General features: G+C 38.7%; 1 protein-coding gene across 1 annotated transcript; it reads right to left on the bottom strand.

Annotated features, from left to right (window-relative positions):
* Positions 1-854: 854 nt before the first annotated feature.
* On the bottom strand, positions 855-5,385 carry LOC148717117 (uncharacterized). The gene has a single exon (XM_088744749.1). It carries the CDS (start codon positions 5,376-5,378, stop codon positions 1,380-1,382), a length of 3,999 nt encoding a protein of 1,332 aa, XP_088600875.1. The 5' UTR covers positions 5,379-5,385; the 3' UTR covers positions 855-1,379.
* Between the last annotated feature and the right edge of the window lie 13,838 nt (positions 5,386-19,223).

The following is a 19,223-nucleotide window of genomic DNA, read 5'->3' as shown; positions in this document are numbered from 1 at the left end:
CTCATCAGTGCAGTGCTGATTCTAGTATGGGGTCAAGCTATAAAGTCACCCCAAATGATTCCACATCTGTGGTACCATTTAGGCCATGCCAGAGTGCTCAAACTAGAAACTAGTGAGCTTCGCACTATTGCAAGACATGAGTGATCCTAATAGAGTGCTCGATTTGGACATAAAAAACAAAGGGTATCAACAAAGCTCATAACATTACAGGGGTATCTATGAACGTCCAAGGGGCTGTGTGAGGATGCATTCAAGGGCATCTATATCTAAGGGTATCAACAAAACCAAGACAATTACAGGTATTTACAAGGGTTTATCATACAACCTGTTCGGCTGCGCTCGCGCAATCCCATAGAAAACCGTAGGGAAAGCTCACGTGTGAAGGGCCGGACGGGTTGACGTAAGCCGGTCTAGAAAAAGCCGTCCGGCTGTAGTGTACCTGTAACGCGACACTGCTCACTTCCGTTACAAAAAAACGAGTAAAAGCAGTGAAAAAAAAGAGAAAGCAAATCACGGTTTTCGATGAATTATGAGTTTCTTGTTCCGACTCGAAAAAATATTGGGAAAATTTTATCGTAGAATTTTTTTTTTTAGTTTACTCGTGCGCGCCAGTCAATCCCGTCCTGTTAAGCTAAAACAAACCTTATTGAATTGTTCAAAACTTAGTCAGAGGTCATATGATAAAATGCTTATTGACTGAATGAGGTCGGGCTGAACAGGAAAATGTGCAGTTGGTTCTCGTTCATGACACATGGACCTCGCTGCGCCCGGTCCTTATGTCCTGACCTTGAGGCAAATATTTTGCCGTCCAGCCCTCTAATTCAGTCAATAAGTACATAAGCTACTGATGAGAATACACGGGTTTGTATAAGTATTACAAATGTTTCTGTTTTAAGAAAGTTATTTTTATTTTGGAATGTTGAACCACATTATTTCTTGTCAAAAGCTTTGCAAAAATCTCCAAGAAATTTATGATTGAAGTAAAAATCCTATTCCGCTCCATACAATTTATTAAAGTTTCCTTGAATTGACTAACTAATCAATCACCTTTGGAAAAGGATCAAAATTTTCTTCGCTTGACGAAGAAATCTCTTTCGAAAACTGAAAAATTGTCAAAATCTGCTTGGGTCGTTAACTTAGCTGGACCATAATGGCTAAAAAAAAATGGCTCCTAAGGCTTTTTAACTTTTCAATTCTTAGTAAGAGAGAACTTTACACTGCCTTGTCTCAGATTATTAAACTTAGATGTCCAATGAGCTCTTTACAGAAATGCTTTCCTTTTTGTATGTATCCGACTTACTACAGGGCTAATAATTATTATAAAGTTCCGAGCTTCACGAAGTCCGTTTATTCCACCACAAGGGTTTTATTAATTAAAGTCATGGTTCTTGAGGTGCACTGGGCACTGGCCAATTGGTAAAATCAAATGTCACGTTGTCACCCATGAGCATAAATGGTGCCCATTGAGAAATTTTGTCAAAGCCGTTATTTCGCATCCACTTCCTGGCCTTGTGGAGGGATTCACTGGCACTTTCACCGCGAAACAAATGTTTGTAGAAACAAGTCATGAACTGCTCTGTGGCGTTGTCATCCAGGGCCCATCGTGCCGCTAACACTGAGCGAGCTCCGGATCCTAAGAACGCTCGGGCGATTCCAATGACTCCCTCGGTTCTAATCTGTCCACGAGCACTGTGACAGCAGCTAAGTACCACTAGTTTAGCTCGCAACCGAGTTTTTGAAATATCCGCCATGGTCAAGAGATAATCTTCATCTCGTGGAAAAGGTGGGGTTAGTGTAGGGTGCTTAGGAGAAAGAGCAATCTCCCCTCTTTCGGCATCACCATGTGCAGCAATATGTATGAGACTCACTGAACTTATCGCTTGGAGTACAGCATGCTTTTTCACGGAATCTCCAGTCAAAGGCGTTACACCAAGAAGTCTTCCAATCATATCTGCTTCCTTTCTAGCGCACGGCAATGGTGTTATGTTCTTGCGTTTGTCCTTGTAAATCACCACTCCAACCTTAGGATCACCCACTATTAGTGCCCCAGTATGGCTGTGGTAGTCTAGAGGACTGTCTTGCACAAGCCTTAGAGTGGTCAGTGAGGGAACAATCCGAATCCTGCATGTCTCTGATAAAAACTTTCCTCCTTCGTCAGCCAAGGCTGCAAATGGCACTTGGTACACGCAGGAATCAGGAACAATGATGATCTCGGGCTGCTTCAGTAAACTAGCCACAGGAGCGATGAGTATCTTGTAACACAAGTGCAGATTTGGTTTAAAATCTTTGGCATCGTAGTCACGTAAGATTGCACGGTTGTCGTCGTGAAGTGAGATCAGTTCGGTTTCATCCAAAGATCGATCTTCGCATTTCTGTTCGGCCGGTAACATGGCGAAGCTGCGAAAGGTTTCTTTAAAAAACTCATCTAAATCAGGGACTAATCCGGTCACATCGTTTGCTTCAAGGCTCACTTTCTCCTTTGAAAAATGAATAGTTCCCATTGCTTTGAGAATCCAAAATCGTATCTCCTCTTCACTAACCGAAATATACAGGCATGCGCTGTCTGCTTCTCTTGCGATAATCTCTTGAATGCCACACCAAGATTGTGGATTGCCTGAGATCTGCTCTTCAACTGAGTACCGAGCTGCTATCAAGTCGGCTAGGCCTCTTGCCCGTCTCAGCTCTTCGACGTAAAGGGCGTCTTGTGACTTTCCGGTGGAAGAGAGCAAGCGGCTTAGCAACTTGTAGGGAAAGGCGCCGTGCTCTTCTAAAAGAGATATTTGAAACTCATCGTTGTCTTTGAGAGAACCTCTCAAAGTGTCAAATTTATCGATGCTTTGAAAAAGATACGAAGAGGCATCTTGAAGATGAGATTGTGACACCTTCAACACCGATAGACCACAAAGGCATTGAAACTCGATGAGGTGATTTCCAATGTCCCTGCTTAATAGAAGAGCTCTCTTGAGGTATTCTTCGGCCCTAGAATAGTTACCAAGGGATCGGAAACACAATCCTAAATATACGTAGACGAATCCTGCTTTTCCTGTTTCACCGATTTCCATGTGAATTGCAAGGGCTTTCTCGCAATATTTTACAGCCTCGTCAAATTCGCCACGCTGAATAGAAATTATCCCAAGGTTTCCGTAGTCTGTTGCTTCTCCTCTTCTGTCACCGATATCCAATCTAATTTCCCTTGCCTTCTTTAGATAGCCGTCGGCCTTCGCATACTTTCCAAGGGAAAAAAACAAGGCTGTTAAGTTGCTATAACAAGCTGCTTTTCCTTTTCTGTCGCCAATTTCTATTTTGATAGCGAGTGCTTTCTCCAGATATTCTCGGGCCTTGTCATATTGACCAAGCGATTGGAACAATGTTCCTAGGTTTCCGTAGCTTGTTGCTGCTCCATCCCTGTCGCCAATTTCTATTCTGATAGCGAGTGCTTTCTCCTGATATTCTCGGGCCTTGTCATATTGACAAAGCGATTGGAACAATGTTCCCAGGTATCCGTAACTTTTTGCTTCTCCATCCCTGTCGCCAATTTCTATTGCGCTAGCGAGTGCTTTCTCCTGATATTCTCGGGCCTTGTCATATTGACAAAGCGATTTGAACAATGCTCCTAGGTTTCCGTACAATCTTGCTTCTCCATGCCTGTCGCCAATTTCTATTGTGATAGCGAGTGCTTTCATCTGATATTCTTGGGCCTTGTCATATTGACCAAGCGATCCGAACAATGTTCCTAGGTTTCCGTAACTTTTTGCTTCTCCATCCCTGTCGCCAATTTCTATTGCGCTAGCGAGTGCTTTCTCCTGATATTCTCGGGCCTTGTCATATTGACAAAGCGATTTGAACAATGCTCCTAGGTTTCCGTACAATCTTGCTTCTCCATGCCTGTCGCCAATTTCTATTGTGATAGCGAGTGCTTTCATCTGATATTCTTGGGCCTTGTCATATTGACCAAGCGATCCGAACAATGTTCCTAGGTTTCCGTAACTTTTTGCTTCTCCATCCCTGTCGCCAATTTCTATAATGATACCGAGTGCTTTCTCCATATATTCTCGGGCCTTGTCATATTGACGAAGCGATTGGAACAATGCTCCTAGGTTTCCGTAGCTTCTTGCTTCTCCATACCTGTCGCCAATTTCTATTGTGATAACGAGTGCTTTCTCCTGATATTCTCGGGCCTTGTCATATTGACCAAGCAATTGGAACAATGTTCCTAGGTTTCCGTAGCTTCTTCCTTCTCCATCCCTGTCGCCAATTTCTATTACCATAGCAAGTGCTTTCTCCTGATATTCTCGGGCCTTGTCATATTGACCAAGCGATTGGAACAATGTTCCTAGGTTTCCGTAGCTTGATGCTTCTTCATTCCTGTATCCAATTTCTGTTTCGATAGCGAGTGCTTTCTCCATATATTCTCGGGCCTTGTCATATTGACCAAGCGATTGGAACAATGCTCCTAGGTTTCCGTAGCTTGATGCTTCTCCAGACCTGTCGCCAATTTCTGTTTTGATAGCGAGTGCTTTCTCCTGATATTCTCGGGCCTTGTCATATTGACCAAGCGATTGGAACAATGCTCCTAGGTTTCCGTAGCTTGATGCTTCTCCAGACCTGTCGCCAATTTCTGTTTTGATAGCGAGTGCTTTCTCCTGATATTCTCGGGCCTTGTCATATTGACCAAGCGATTGGAACAGTACTCCTAGGTTTTCGTAGCTTCTTGCTTCTCCGTTCCTGTCGCCAATTTCTATTTTGATAGCGAGTGCTTTCTCCTGATATTCTCGGGCCTTGTCATATTGACCAAGCGATTGGAACAGTACTCCTAGGTTTTCGTAGCTTCTTGCTTCTTCATTCCTGTCGCCAATTTCTATTTTGATAGCGAGTGCTTTCTCCTGATATTCTCGGGCCTTTTCATATTGACCAAGTGATTGGAATAACACTCCCAGGTCACCGTAACATAGTGCTTTGCCTTTTCTGTCGTCAAGTGATTCCATAATTTTTGTTGCTTGCTCAAAAAATGTCCTGGCCTGTAGAAACTCATATTGTTTGTAAAGTGTTTCTGCCAGCATTAAATTAAACCACCCTCTTTGACTGTCATCAGAATGGTATAGGAGAAGTTTCCTGAGACATATTTCTTTACTTTTGTAATCTCCCCTGGCATTGTAAGCATGGACCAGTATCATGTAAAAGGATTTGAACATAAAGTTTGCCAATGAACTATTGATGCTCAACGCCTTATTCTTTAGTACTCTCAAGCATTCTTTACATAAATCGATGGCTTGTAACCCACGACCTGTGTTGAGAAGGAAGAATGCGATTCGCAAACCCATGAAAACGATAATAATAACTTCTTCTGTGCTGTCCATGTTGATCTTCTTGGTTGTCATTTGAAATAAAATAAAAAACGTCATTTACCACAGATGAGTGATTCAAACTTTAATTAATTAACGATTAATAGTATTGCTCGACGAGGCTTCCTTTCGGTCTAAAGACATGAGATTCTAACAGGAATAAAGACAGTCTTAGGTTCGAAACTGAACGTAACGTTTGAATCAGGCAGTATTTACAGTGAAATCTCACTGTGGAAGGTTCGGTGACGTAAGGAAATGCAACAGAAGGGTTGTCCAATCGATTGGTACCTTTAGGGCTGTGTCATAATTTTCCATTCTTATGTTTTTACATGTAATAAAAATCGGACATGACTAAAAGTTTCGGGCGACATAACTTCCGATGAGATGACTTTCCGGCAACTTGACCGTAAGCCGTCCATCCAGGACCCATATATCCCCTCCCATGTCCTCTTCGAAAGAGTTTTACGTACGTTTATGTCAACCTCCTTCCCAACCTCTCTCCTTTTCCCCTACCGCTTGTCTCTCCTAAACGACAAGGGACGCAAAGGGGAAAGAGTGAGATTGGGAACGAGATCGGTTTGCGCCTCTTGCATCGGAAATTTTCCTTCGATTATCAATCGACTTAGTAAAGCAGTATTTTCATTTGTGAGACTTAATTATCAGTTCCTTTTTTTCATTTATTGTACTATTCATTGGCTGAATCGTGAAAGAAATATTTCAAATGTGATTCTCTTTTCAATTACTCGATATGTGCTGCTCGGTAGGTAGATCACGGTAATTGAAATCTTACATTTGAAACGAGATAGGAAATTTGAGAGATTTTGTCCTCATTGCTGCTTTTGTTTTGTTTTGCTTTGTCTTTTCGATAGTAATACTAGGTAAAAAGGAAATTTTATATTTCAACTATGTCGGTGACCACCCGATGTCGTTTCAGTGTGCGCTTATTATTGTTTTCAATTTCCCACAGATATTGCAATTGTCGCAATCTCTCAACAAAGAGTCCTAACAACAAAAGGGAGCTGAAATTTCATCTCCTTTGTTGGTTGGTGCTCAATTGAACCTGTTTAGTTTCGTTCTAAGCATGAAAAGTATTCTTAAAATCAGAGGAGACGATTCGTGACAAGAAGTTTCCATTCCAGACCCATCAAAAAAGTAGTTATCTATATGATAAAATGAATCTTACACCGATTTTGACTGGTTCTTACTCCTGGTCTATTGGAGGAAAGAGATAAAGTTCACTTTACTGTTTTCAGAGATTCTTTGTCGTAGAAAACAATTAGATTCCTACTGGTAATTAATTTTAGGGTATCATAATGAAAAAAAACCATCCTTATTCCTTTATATATCTCGTTCCATGGACAAATTCATAGTTTCTCTTTTTGTATTCTGAAAATGTATTTATTCTTTCTGAATTTTTTCCTGTAGCTTTCTCAACGGTATAATTATGTTAACTTTATTTTGAAAACAACACCGGTACAACTCACCTTCTAACGTTAGAAACGTTCCTTGTTCGTTTTGATGAAGGCACAGGAACTTGTTTACGATCCTCTGATGCTTTTCATCTGGAAAAGTAGAAAAAAATTCCTAAGTGAAAAATTTGGCAATTCATCAAAAGTATATTTATGTTGTTCCTTGTCACGCCATCAAACTGGAAGCAAACCCATTTAATTGGCTTGAGGCCAAGAGTCATTGGAATAATTAAAGACATTGAGAACCAAGAACCTGCCTGGGTCTTTTGTTAGAGTCAAATATTTTCCGACGATAAGATATTCGCCCAAAAATTTACTGGGCGTAGTTTGTGGGGGCTAATGTTGGTCCCTTTCAACGCTAGACTGCAAATTTTATTACCATACGGAAAACAAATATTTTTTCTTTTCACCTCAAAAAACGATAAGATACCCATTGCGTACTGACAATGATGAAGAGACAAATAATCACTTGATACCATTATTTTTTTATACATTCAAGATAGCTTTCTCAGTCCGCCATTTTGATATCTAGGAATAGCATTGGAGGTCATGTTAATGACTGGTAAAAAGTTTCATTTTTCATAGGTCTTTTCCTTTCGGGGTAAACCGTCAATGCTCTTGTATTCCGTAATATTTTTAATTTTGGAATTTAGGGCGTCAAGCAAAAACAAAGGATTTCGAGCGGCGCAATCTTCCGTTGAGTTTTAGCATCATAATAAATTCTCAAATCGTTTTTTCCCAGTTCTGTTGTATTCATATTAACGGCCCGTACATATGCATCAGTTTAGAATAAAAAAGATCAACTCCTTTCATCATTATCTGATAATTTATCAGTTCCTGTTTTCACTGTTTTTGTTGAATACCTTTGATCGCGATTTTCAGTTTTCCGTTCAGTCGAACCTGTATTAAGCGGTGTTTGGTGTAACCACCTCATCCACAAATTACGATATCATGTGAACAACACATTCCACTTTTCTCCTAATACTGAGATGCTGTTATAAGACAGTGTTTTTGAACGCCTGACCCATCCTTTATTCAAGAAAATTTGCCCACCCCTAAGGAATTTGACGGTACATGAATTTTGTGAGTGTTATGATATAGCACAGAAAACAATCTTTAACTCGACCGTGTTATCAGAAAATCCCTCATTCCCAAAACGCCGCTCATAAGAACTTAAAAGCTTATGACAGCCTTGGAAAGTGAAACCTCAAAGTAAATTCCGAGAAATCGGATTTTTCTGACAGCAAAAGGAGAAAAATGACCCGTCCTTTAAAGGAATTTTCGATGAGATGCAGAAAGACAAAACAAAAATAATTTGACCTGATGAGGATGCAGGCTTAACGAGTCAAATTCATTTGGGGTCGTTATCCCCTTTTCCCACCCTTTCCTAAAAGAGGTATCATCTGTTGATCATCACTTACACGAAGCCTCTTGATCTTCATATAACCCGATTCTTACAATATTACCGTTTAATTAGATTAATGTCCCAAAGAAATAAACGTAGATAGTAATGTGTTGTCTCCAAGGAGTACAACACTGATCAAACAAAGCATTTTCTCTTATTTACCAACTTTGTTAGCCACCGTAAGTGGAAAATGAATAGCTGATGAAGAGTGGATCGTCACGCACAGATAGCTTACCGCTTCAAAATAGAGGCTCTAATTGCGCTGTAACAAGTCTTGAATGTGATTTCCTGATAAAAATCCAACGGTTCTTGCAAAACAGTGTGTACTGAGACCGGATGTTACCTGTAAAAAAGTAAATTGTTTCATTTTTGCATGCTCAAATCCATCATCGATAAAAAAAAGGTTGATCGTGCAAAACCGAAATACATGTATGTACATCAGATGGTGCTTCAAAAGAAGGGTAACAAATATCCGTCTCCTTTTAACTTTCCTTCAGTGGAGGGAACAAGATGATTTTCAGTTAAGCTTTTGTAATGGACATTTGGTATTAAAAATTTTCATATAACGGTCGGAATCATGCTCGAGGTTGATGCGTTAGCAGATAGCCCTTCGGCTAACTCAGAGGATGACGGAATTTAATCCTCCGAGAAGGTAGCTTTAAAGAAATCATCATATCCAATGCTGGTTAACATACTAGTCATTTCATCGAATTTACTCAGTGTTTGGTAGGTCAAGATTTTTTTACTTATTTATTTATTTATTTATTTATTATAATTTAATGGCCATGATGACAAATGAATAAATCTAAATGTACAAACAAACAAAGCCATAAGGATATTCAGTAAAAGAATGGAACACTCCATGCAAGAAAGATCACCGTGTAGCTAATCTAAATAAGTCAAATGAAATGAGGGACAGAAAAATTTTAGATCAAAAATAAAAACATTAAAAACGTCAATGTTCCTTACTTAAAAACTTCCTCACTCTAGACTTAAAAACTGCAAGACTAGGAGATCATCTAATATCTAAGGGTATCGAACTCCACATTTCAACAATTCTATTAAAATAAGTGGATTTAATATTAGTCGTTCTCGCAAAATTCATCTTCGTATTAACGGCCCGTACATCATGCATCAGTTTAGAATAAAAAAGATGAACTCCTTTCATCATTATGTGATAATTTATCAGTTCCTGTTTTCACTGTTTTTGTTGAATACCTTTGTCCGCGATTTTCAGTTTTCCGTTCAGTCGAACCTGTATTAAGCGGCGTTTGGTGTAACCACCTCACCCCACAAAATATGATATCATTTGAACAACATATTCCGCTGTTCTCCTAATACTGAGATGCTGTTGTAAGACAATGTTGTTGAACGCCTGACCCATCACCTATTCGAGAAAACCTGTCCACCCCCAAGGAATTTGACGGTACATGAATTTCGTAAGTGCTCTGATGGAACACAGAAAGCAGATCATAACAGCGAGGACATCCCCACGTAATATCGTTTACTCGGTTGAGTTATCAGAAAATCCCTCATTCGCAAAACACTGCTTATCAGGCCTTGAAAGCACTTAATAGCCTTGGAAAGGGAAACCTCAAGGTAAATTCCGAGAAATCAGATATTTCTAACATCAAAAGGAGAAAAATCATTTGTTCTTTAAAAGAATTTTCGATGAAATGCAGAAGAATAAAACAAAAACAATTTGACCTGATGAGAATGCAGGCTTTTCAAGTCAAATCTATTTAGGGTCTTTGTTCCCCTTTGCCTCCCCTCCCTTAAAGAGTTATCATTTGTTGATCGTCACTCACACGAGGCCAAGTGAGATCTTTTCGATCGTGACATCTCGTGATTGTTACAATATTTCTGTCTTATTTAGATTCGTATCCTGAAGAAATAAATGTAGATGGTCATGTGTTGTCTCTTAAGGGTACAACACCGATCAACCCAAGCCTTTTCTTTTCTTATTTACCAACTTTGTCAGCCACTAGCTGGAATATGAACCGCTCACGAAGGTTCAAGGTTCAAGGTTCAAGTTTCAAGGTTTATTCATTTCACACTATTTACATAAAATTAACATAGATAGAAAATTATAATTGCAACAAATGATTACAGAATAAAATGAATAAAGTACAGATTACAAAAATATGTGTGGTGGTCAAAGTAGCGGAGGCTTTCTAGTTGGCCACCCCACCAACTTTTAGATAAACAAAGAAATGGCACAGAGCTTTATTGGTATATAGTAAAAAATGTGGAAGGTGTTTGTAGGGCCTAGGATTGATGTGCAAGAGAGAATTACGTTTATATAATTTAAGGTATGTTAGAGATATACTGAACCAAGCAAGAAATCTATACAGGACAAGCTTAATAAGAGAAAAACAGACACAAATACAAACAAACAAGCAACAGCAACAACAATGAACGAAAGCAGAAACGGAGACAAAGGGTGCACAGATAGCTTACCGTTTCAAGATAGAGGCTCCAACTGCGCTGTAACAAGTCTTGACTGTGATTTTGTGAAAAAAATCCAACAGTTCTTACAAAACAATGTGTACTGAGACCGGATGATACCTGTAAAAAAAAGTTAACTGTTTCATTTTTGCATGCTCAAATCCATCATCGATAAAAAAAAGTTTGACGTGCAAAACCGAAATACATCAGAGGGCGCTTCAAAAGAAGGGTAACAAATATCCTTCTCCTCTTTACTGTCTCTGGTGGAAGGAACAAAATTCTTTTCAGTTAAGCTGTAATGGACATTTGTCATTCACATTTTTCACAAAACAATTACAATTCTGCTCAAGGTTGGTGTGTTAGTAGATAGCCCTTCGGCTAACTCAGAGGATGACGGAATTTAATCCTCCGAGAAGGTAGCTTTAAAGAAATCATCATATCCAATGCTGGTTAACCTACCAGTCAATTCATGGAATTTACTCAGTGTTTGGCAGGTCAAGATGAAGTTCGAAACGTCAAACTGACCTCGCCGTTTATGGCTTTTTTCAGTTTTTATCTCACATATCAGAATTCTCTTCCGTCAAGTCATTAATCATATCGCTCATAACAGGACGAGGTTTGTTTTTCCAGGCAACAGTAACAAATTTTACAGGGAATCAGTTATTTGAACAGACAAAACTTACCACGACCCTTAGCTCTCAGAGTCCTGCTTTGATAATAAAGTTAACAATCTCCATTCGTCCTTTGAGTTTTTTCCGACATACGTCATAAGTCAGTCATATCGGGCAGCCAATAAAACATCGTTTCGTGTTTCTTACGCGGAATCTGTTCGACTGAATATCCCATAGTGATTCTTTTCCCCACGTCCGCTGAATATAACGGTTAAACGCAGGCGCCAGTGGAAAAGGTTCTTTAATTCGTCAGTTACGTAGTAATTTAGCCCGTTTGTCGTTAGCCGATTTTCGTAGGATTCCTATTAGACCAACCGCAGCATTATCTTTCATTTTTTGAGCGTTACTCAGATATATGCACCGGACGCGCCTTTTTCACTGTCAGTTCTTTTGGCGTGAAAACTGAAAAGTCACACAACATGAACAAGGAAATATTTTCCACCTTCAGATATGAATGAATGGACAACTGGTCGGCTTATGAGCCAAGGGAGGAAAAGGAATGCACTCGCTCTAAGGACAACTGGAGAAGAATCAAAAAAGGAAATTCATTTGTTTGTTTTCATCTCAATTGTGCGGCAGTATATTATTAAAAACTGGATCATTGGATAATGCAATTCAAGACTTCTCATTGGCTTAGCCATTATGGTATATGAGCCAGTATACCATAATCTAATATCTGTACATTGTAACTGCCGGTTTCTTCTTACAAAATAAAGTCCAGAAGATTTGTCTAATATCATGGGAGCGTTTTCTTTTCATAAAACAATTATTCCACTTGCGCTAGTTGGGTATGAGATGATTATAGCCAACTCGGCGCTATGCGCCTCGTTGACTATCTATCATCTCATATCCAACGCGCGCTCGTGGAATAATTGTTAACTACTCCTGCAAGTACTCCTGCAAACTCTCTCAACCTCGTTCCCAGGGTCTCTCATCCTCCCACCCCTTTGAGTAAGAGAGGAGGGACCCTAGGAACGAGATTGGATGTTTCTCATCCTTCGGGACCCATTCATGTGAGAGGAGACAATCCTGAGGCGTGCTAGAGGAGGCACGTGAGGGCGTCAAGCCTTAAATCGATGCTTATAGAATATTTTTTTCAGATTTTGAAGGTAAATTGCAAGGTTTTCATGACAAGGGTAGTTACAGGTATTCAATGTCTTTCATATTTACATTTGGGTATTCAACCTTAGGAATTACCAGTATCTAATTTCTCACTGCTGGGTCATTCATCAAAATCACGAGAATAAAGCAAATGAACACTAATTTGAGAAGCTTTGATTGTTAAACAAATTCTCCTTGTCATTACCAGAGGGAATTGTATAGAGATAGGTATTGTGAAAATGCATACTGATGTTAGTGTCAAGGATCAAATTTCTCATGGCATTAATAACAAATTGGAAAGAAAAGCTTCCTTGCCACTATCTTCAGTGAGTGACCTTCTGTTTCCAGTTTTGTTTTTGATGTTTCTGATTTGCTTCAAATTTTTCTGTTTTCATCTCTTTCTGTGTAGGGATAGCTGTTTTACCTAACAAACTATATTGCTTCTATTCTCACCGTGAAAAGACTCGGAAAAAAGCCACATTTAAATAACCACAAATTGAGCAAAAACTGGGTAGGAAACCTAACATTAACCCTTCCACTCCCAAGATCTTATTAGTAAATTCTCCTTACTTTCTATTATATAATTCTTATGATACAGGTTCAGAGAATTTGTTATTGGATCAACTAACTTTTTTTTCATCACTTGTCTGCTTGACATTATAATATTGTGTGGAGAAATCTGTTTTGGTCACTAATGCGAGTTAAATTCCCTTGACACTTTTTTTTTATTATTTTACATCAAAATATAATGACTCTAACACATGTTGTTGCAACATTTGTGGTATTTTGCCCTTTTCTGAATTTTTTATCAAGCCCTATAATCCGCAGATAAAATGTCTGGCCAAGCAAAGAGGGACTGGGCACTGTGACGACACAATAGGAATCTTGTGGAGAAAAATATTCTTCGAGTCAGGGTTATTCAAAAATCCAGAAACTACACATCAAAATGGCATTTTTTGGCTAAAAAGATCGTAAACAGTAGCTTCCACACTCACTTTGCTTCTTTGATAAACTTGGTGGTACTACCGTTATGTCACAGGTTCCAGTACTCTTTAACGCGGCCAAAGAGATACGGGGAGCCTAAGTTCGAAACAATTTCAGACTTTTATTGCCTCGTAAAATAACAAAGACACATTAGTATCACTCACAAATCTTACCAGACACCCTCTGCATACTTCTATTTTTATAATTTAATGCTAAAAAAATAGGTGTCATAGGGACTTTAAATGTTAACACTGACTTGTATGCTTTCAGATGAAAAACAAACAAACAAATGCTAGTAAGAATGCTTATGTTTTATTGCTCTTGTTTTACAAGTTACTGGCTAGTATTCAAACTATTTCCATGGCTGGCCTGGACATATGAAGTGACAGAAGCCTCTAAACAAGTAACATCTATACACAACATTCCCTCGATCAACATCAGGCACACAGCCAAACATAAACCTTAATAGAAGCCATTTTGACTAAGGTACACAAAATTGTTACCAAAGTGTACCACAAACAATGTTTTTGGTTGAATGTGAATCAGCCTCCACTTAGATAGTTCTTTCCCAGATCTTATTTGGTAATGATTACAATTATATACATGCATACCCCAATGCTGAAGGGATCACTCACAGTTTCTGGGCAACGAGTCGATTTTAAATCGTCACGATTTATAAGTCACTCGATAAACGATTTCAAGCGAGACTCGTTTGTTTGTGAATAGAAACGAGACTCGTTTATAGAAACGAGACTCGTTTGTAGAAACGAGGGATCACTCACAGTTTCTGGGCAACGAGTCGATTTTAAATCGTCCCGATTTATAAGTCACTCGATAAACGATTTAAAGCGAGACTCGTTTGTTTGTGAATAGAAACGAGACTCGTTTATAGAAACGAGACTCGTTTGTAGAAACGAGACTCGTTTGTAGAAACGAGACTCGTTTGTAGAAACGAGACTCGTTTTTAGAAACGAGACTCGTTTGACAAAACGAGACTCGTTTGACAAAACGAGACTCGTTTGACAAAACGAGACTCGGTTTGCGAAAGAAGGCTCGTGTGCCAAACTTTGCTCTTGGCGCATGCGCAGAAGTATAGTTTTTTTCCAGGGTAAAGTTTTAGGTTCAAGATAAGCTGGGATTTTGCTGCAATATGTTAAGGTAATCTCTATTTTCTTTTTCTTGGGATTACAAAGTGCAGGGAAGGCCTAAACCGATATTTTTATAGAGCTTCTGGCATAAATTTCAGCAGATAAAGTAGCACTGGATATTTGTGTCGAATTAAGTTCAAAGCTTGAATCGGATCCTATCCCATTACTAAGGTTACTTCATTTTTCCACAACAAGAGGGAAACCAGAAATTAAAACCATGAAAGATGTACATTTTGATAAATAAAAATTAAATGCTGAAACTTCATATTCATTATGCAAGGAATATTTCATCATTTTTTGCTGTTTTAGACTTTTTTTCCCTTCAAGCAGACGCATAGCTGCTTGAACTTGGGCTTTCTCTATCGCACATCTGGAGTTATCTTTAGGAGACTGCCCTATTGCCATTTGTGCTGTCGTTACGCAATTTTGTCATTTCCAATCATGGATAAGTCTACTTGTTTTTATTTTTGCCTGCTAGAGTGTAATGAATGTTGTTATGGTACTAGACAATAATCAAAAAAATATATTACTATATAGCAGTAGGTTCTTACAGATGCCAAAGGTTCAAATTGAAAAAAAAAAAAAGCCGAATTTATTTCGGGCGTTTCCTTCGGAAAGCCCGTGTAATTTATGAAAACTGTATTCATAGAATACATGATCTAAAAGTACATGATCATTTCTTTCTTAAAATGAATTTTTTCGTCGTAAACTATCTTTTATCTCAGGGATCTCATCAAAATAAACGCATATCAAAATGACAAATCTAATTCGCTATGAAAAATGCTCTGACATGTTTATGTTTAGGAAAATTTACTAGATTATTACAGAGATGAGATTGCTTCGGTAAGGATATTTTTAGAAAGAGAGCTTTGATTTAGTGATTGTTTGTGAATTTTTAAGAAACAGATAACGAGATTAACAATTATACACTTAGCAGCTGCCATCCTGGGGATCGACCCTGGGGTCATACGGGGGAATAGACTTTCGTCGCCAATTTTGCATTGAAGTGCATTTGCACCTCCGAGACGAGACACATGGGAAAACACCCACTGGATTTTTACCATTGCCGCCATCTTGAGAATAAAAGATCCTTACCATGGTGACTGGCTATTACCATTGATACCTACAGATGTAAAAAAACTACTACTACTACTACTTTTTCCAGTTAGTCGCCGGCAAAAAGCCACATAGGATGTTTTTAACTTTGAGCCCTGTATAGCCCTGTATAGTAAACACAAGCTGAAGTAAGTTTTAGTTTGTGGCAAATAACATTCTTTTGGAGCATTACATTGCTTGAGTTAGTAGAGCATACTTCTTTGTCCCCAGGGGAAGGGCATTGGTAGCTTTATATTGAACAATGTTATTGTTGGTTAGGGGGCTTAGGAAATTCCTTTGCAAATGCCCAGGGGTTCCCCGGGGTCACCCTCTCCCCCCCTGGGACGGCCGCTGATAAGTGCATAATGACCATGATGACTGAAACAAAAATTTTTGTTATCAGTTGCATATAATTATAGCTCGTTGACCTCTTTGCCTCTGGAAAATGTTGTCAAATAATACCATCTGGCCCGATTACAGTCGACTAATACATATTGGAAAACTTTATATCATTTATTCTCATCACATTTGCAAAGATAACTTTTTGACAGGTATTAAAAGAAAAGTTAAGGCTATTTCAATATAGAAGACATTGCATGATAATTTTTGCACTTATTAATAACTTCATCTACACTTTAACTAGGTTTTTCGTTTCCTTCTTGCTGAGATTCATTATTATTCTTCTTTCTTCTCTTTCGGCTCTTCTTTTTCTTCATTTCTGGTTCTGTGAGGATAGTAAGAAGAAATTGTTGTCGTCAGTTGTTTATAGGTTTTTGGTCATGCGGGATTGGCCTGAATTTCCCATTTTGGAATGCTTTGAGCAAATTAGAAAACTGGAGAAATTCTTCAGCCATGAAACTTAATGAATTTTGTTTGTTAAATCTTACCCTCACTTAAAGTTTTCCTCTCCTCAATGTCATGTCTTTGCCCTTCCATGTCCTTGTCATCTTTAAAGTTAAAGAGAAAGGCCTTGATTTTTTTTCTTCTTGCAGTTGGCAACTAAATTTGTATTATGCATGAGTCTATAAAAACATAACTTTATAAAGGTGATTTCTTGTTACTTTATGTAAAGTTTGCTATGTTTAGAAGTACAGAAACAAATAGGTTTACAGCTTCATTTTTTCATTTTTAATTTTTTAAAATTCTGTAAAGAAAATTTTTCCACTTACCAGGAATAGTGGAATCAAGGGATTTATCAGTATCGGGCTTCATACACGAGTAAGTCCCTTTAAAACTTCTGCAATAGAACCTTCTGCTATCACATCACACTCTACACACAGTTCCCGCAAGCCAGCATACTGGAAGCGTTTGCCAGTGTTGGACAACATGGTGCATGCTGTGTGGAATACTTCCATTTTCATAACCATATCTTTCAATTTTGCGCTTTGTTTCCATTGTCCCTCGCTTGCCTTTGCATACAGTGTTAAGTCAATGACGAAGCCGATGCTCTTTAAGTTGAGCGTGTTCTTTACCTTGAGAGACTGCACTAGAACCTTGTGAACGGTAGCCATGTCAGTAGCAAGCACATCGATACTCGGGAGATACCTGTTGACAGCCAGTGAGACAGTTGATCCTCATTAAGGACAGAAATGTTAAATCCATCCTAGCCACGGGCTTTTTGGTTCCCGCACCAGAAAGGGTCTCCTCCAATCTATCTATAATACCCCACGGGAGTGTTGCTTTGATATATGGCTTGATAGTTTCAGGCAAAGGACCGATCTCATGCCCCAATCGGTGTGGCATCTGGATAAGTTGAACATTGTTCGGCATACGGTAACAGTATTTGCTTGGGTGGTTTTAGTAATCCTGCCGTAACTCCTTAAATAATGTCCTGGCCAAAAGAGGTGACAAGGCGCCGCACGCGATCAGAATATTCCGCCGAGATGTGTGTGTGTTGCCAGTTTAGAGTATAGAAACGCATCTAGTTCTTCTGAAAGTTTGACTGCACTATCACATAGCTCGGTAGGTTTCGGAGGCCATGACATCTTACTAATATTTGGGTGAAGTGCATCACAGAAGTACAGGGCAGCTTAAGATTCATATATAAATATGAAAGGAAACCCTCTGTATTAACATCTGAAGTTTCTTCTCGGATTACCCTAGACGTGGGTGTGGATTTTCAGAACGGTTTACTTTTAAGTGTAAGCAGATGGTGAAAGTGTGGCCTGAGAAAGGCTTTGAATGGCGACGCACATCATTTCTGTGTTTTCAAACATACAACCTTTTTTCGCGATTTTCTTTACATATCAAGAAAAACATCTCGATTTCTCCTTTGATACTGATCACAAACTTTTTCTTTTTTTAAATTTGTTATTTCATGCTATTCTGACATCTTACTTTTCTACATTTACATATCCGCTCGCTTGCACCGGCTCTACAATTTCTTCTTTTCTACTTTTTATTCCAAACAAGTTAATGAAATGACTTATATCTACTTGTACGTCTTTGGCAGGAACAACAGTAATCCATCGTTTCATGAAAAACATCTTCCCGTCATTGCTTTATGCAGTTGCTTTGGTTGGATGTTTTCCACGCATCGAGTGGCAGTTTGGGAGTTTACAATGGAAAACTTTAATTAAGGCAAAAAAAAATAAAACTGTTAAAACATCGATCGATCGATCCCTTCAGAAAAACACACTTTCTGTGTTGAGTCCATCACTTTTTCAATCAACCAATAAAAAAAATTCAATTGCCGTATTCTGATTCTTGTTCGCAAGAAAGTTGAGAAATCTCCAATTAAATCCATATATAATTAAACTATACCCGTGTGTTTTGAAAGGTAGAAACCAAAGAATTTGCTACAATAATATTTCTTTTGATTGGAAATTATTGAATCAAGGTACTACTCAAGGTAGCGTAAGCGGACCCTATCTATTCCATATTTTTATAAATGATCTAGAGATCTATTTAGATACCCTGCCAGTGTTATTCTAGTATGCTGCTGTTTCAAATATCATTGCTCCTGTTTACAATTTAAAGACATGTCTGAGACATTGGTCAAACATTTCTTAGAGTGGATAGAAAAGAATGGAATGTTCTGTAACCCTAGCAAATGTAAGGAGCTTACAGTCCTAGAAAGGCAATCATGAATTGTACCCTCCTGTATTAGGGATCCCTAGTTGTACTTATGTGAGCATTCTAGGTGTAACCTTTCAGAGTGACTGTAGGTTCAATACACATGTTAAATGCCTCTAAGTCCTTAGATCTCTACCTAAAGAGGGATATAAGCAGATAGAAATAGACTTTCTTTTCGATTCCTTAGTACTTCCCCGATTTCACGTATGCCCATATGGAGCATCAGACTCCGACCTCACCCCAGTACAATGTTTTTTTCGATCGTTGTTGGAAAAGGAATTTTATTACAAGAAATCACAATTTACGATCAATTTTACAGAAGCAGTAGTATTTTTAAAAAGGTTTCTAAGGCCGCCAATCACCCCTGTCGCTTTTTATTCTGCTTGTAAAGGCCTGCAGCTACAATCTACGGACTAGGTCTGGCACCAGAACAAGCATCAAAAGAAAACGTTTTAAAAATACATTCGTTGGTCGTTTAACTTTTA

This window comes from Stylophora pistillata, chromosome 14 (genome assembly GCF_964205215.1).
Source record: "Stylophora pistillata chromosome 14, jaStyPist1.2, whole genome shotgun sequence".
NCBI classification, from domain to species: Eukaryota; Metazoa; Cnidaria; class Anthozoa; order Scleractinia; family Pocilloporidae; genus Stylophora; species Stylophora pistillata.
Note: the sequence above shows the minus strand (reverse complement) of the source record. Positions and strands in the feature narration are given on the sequence as shown.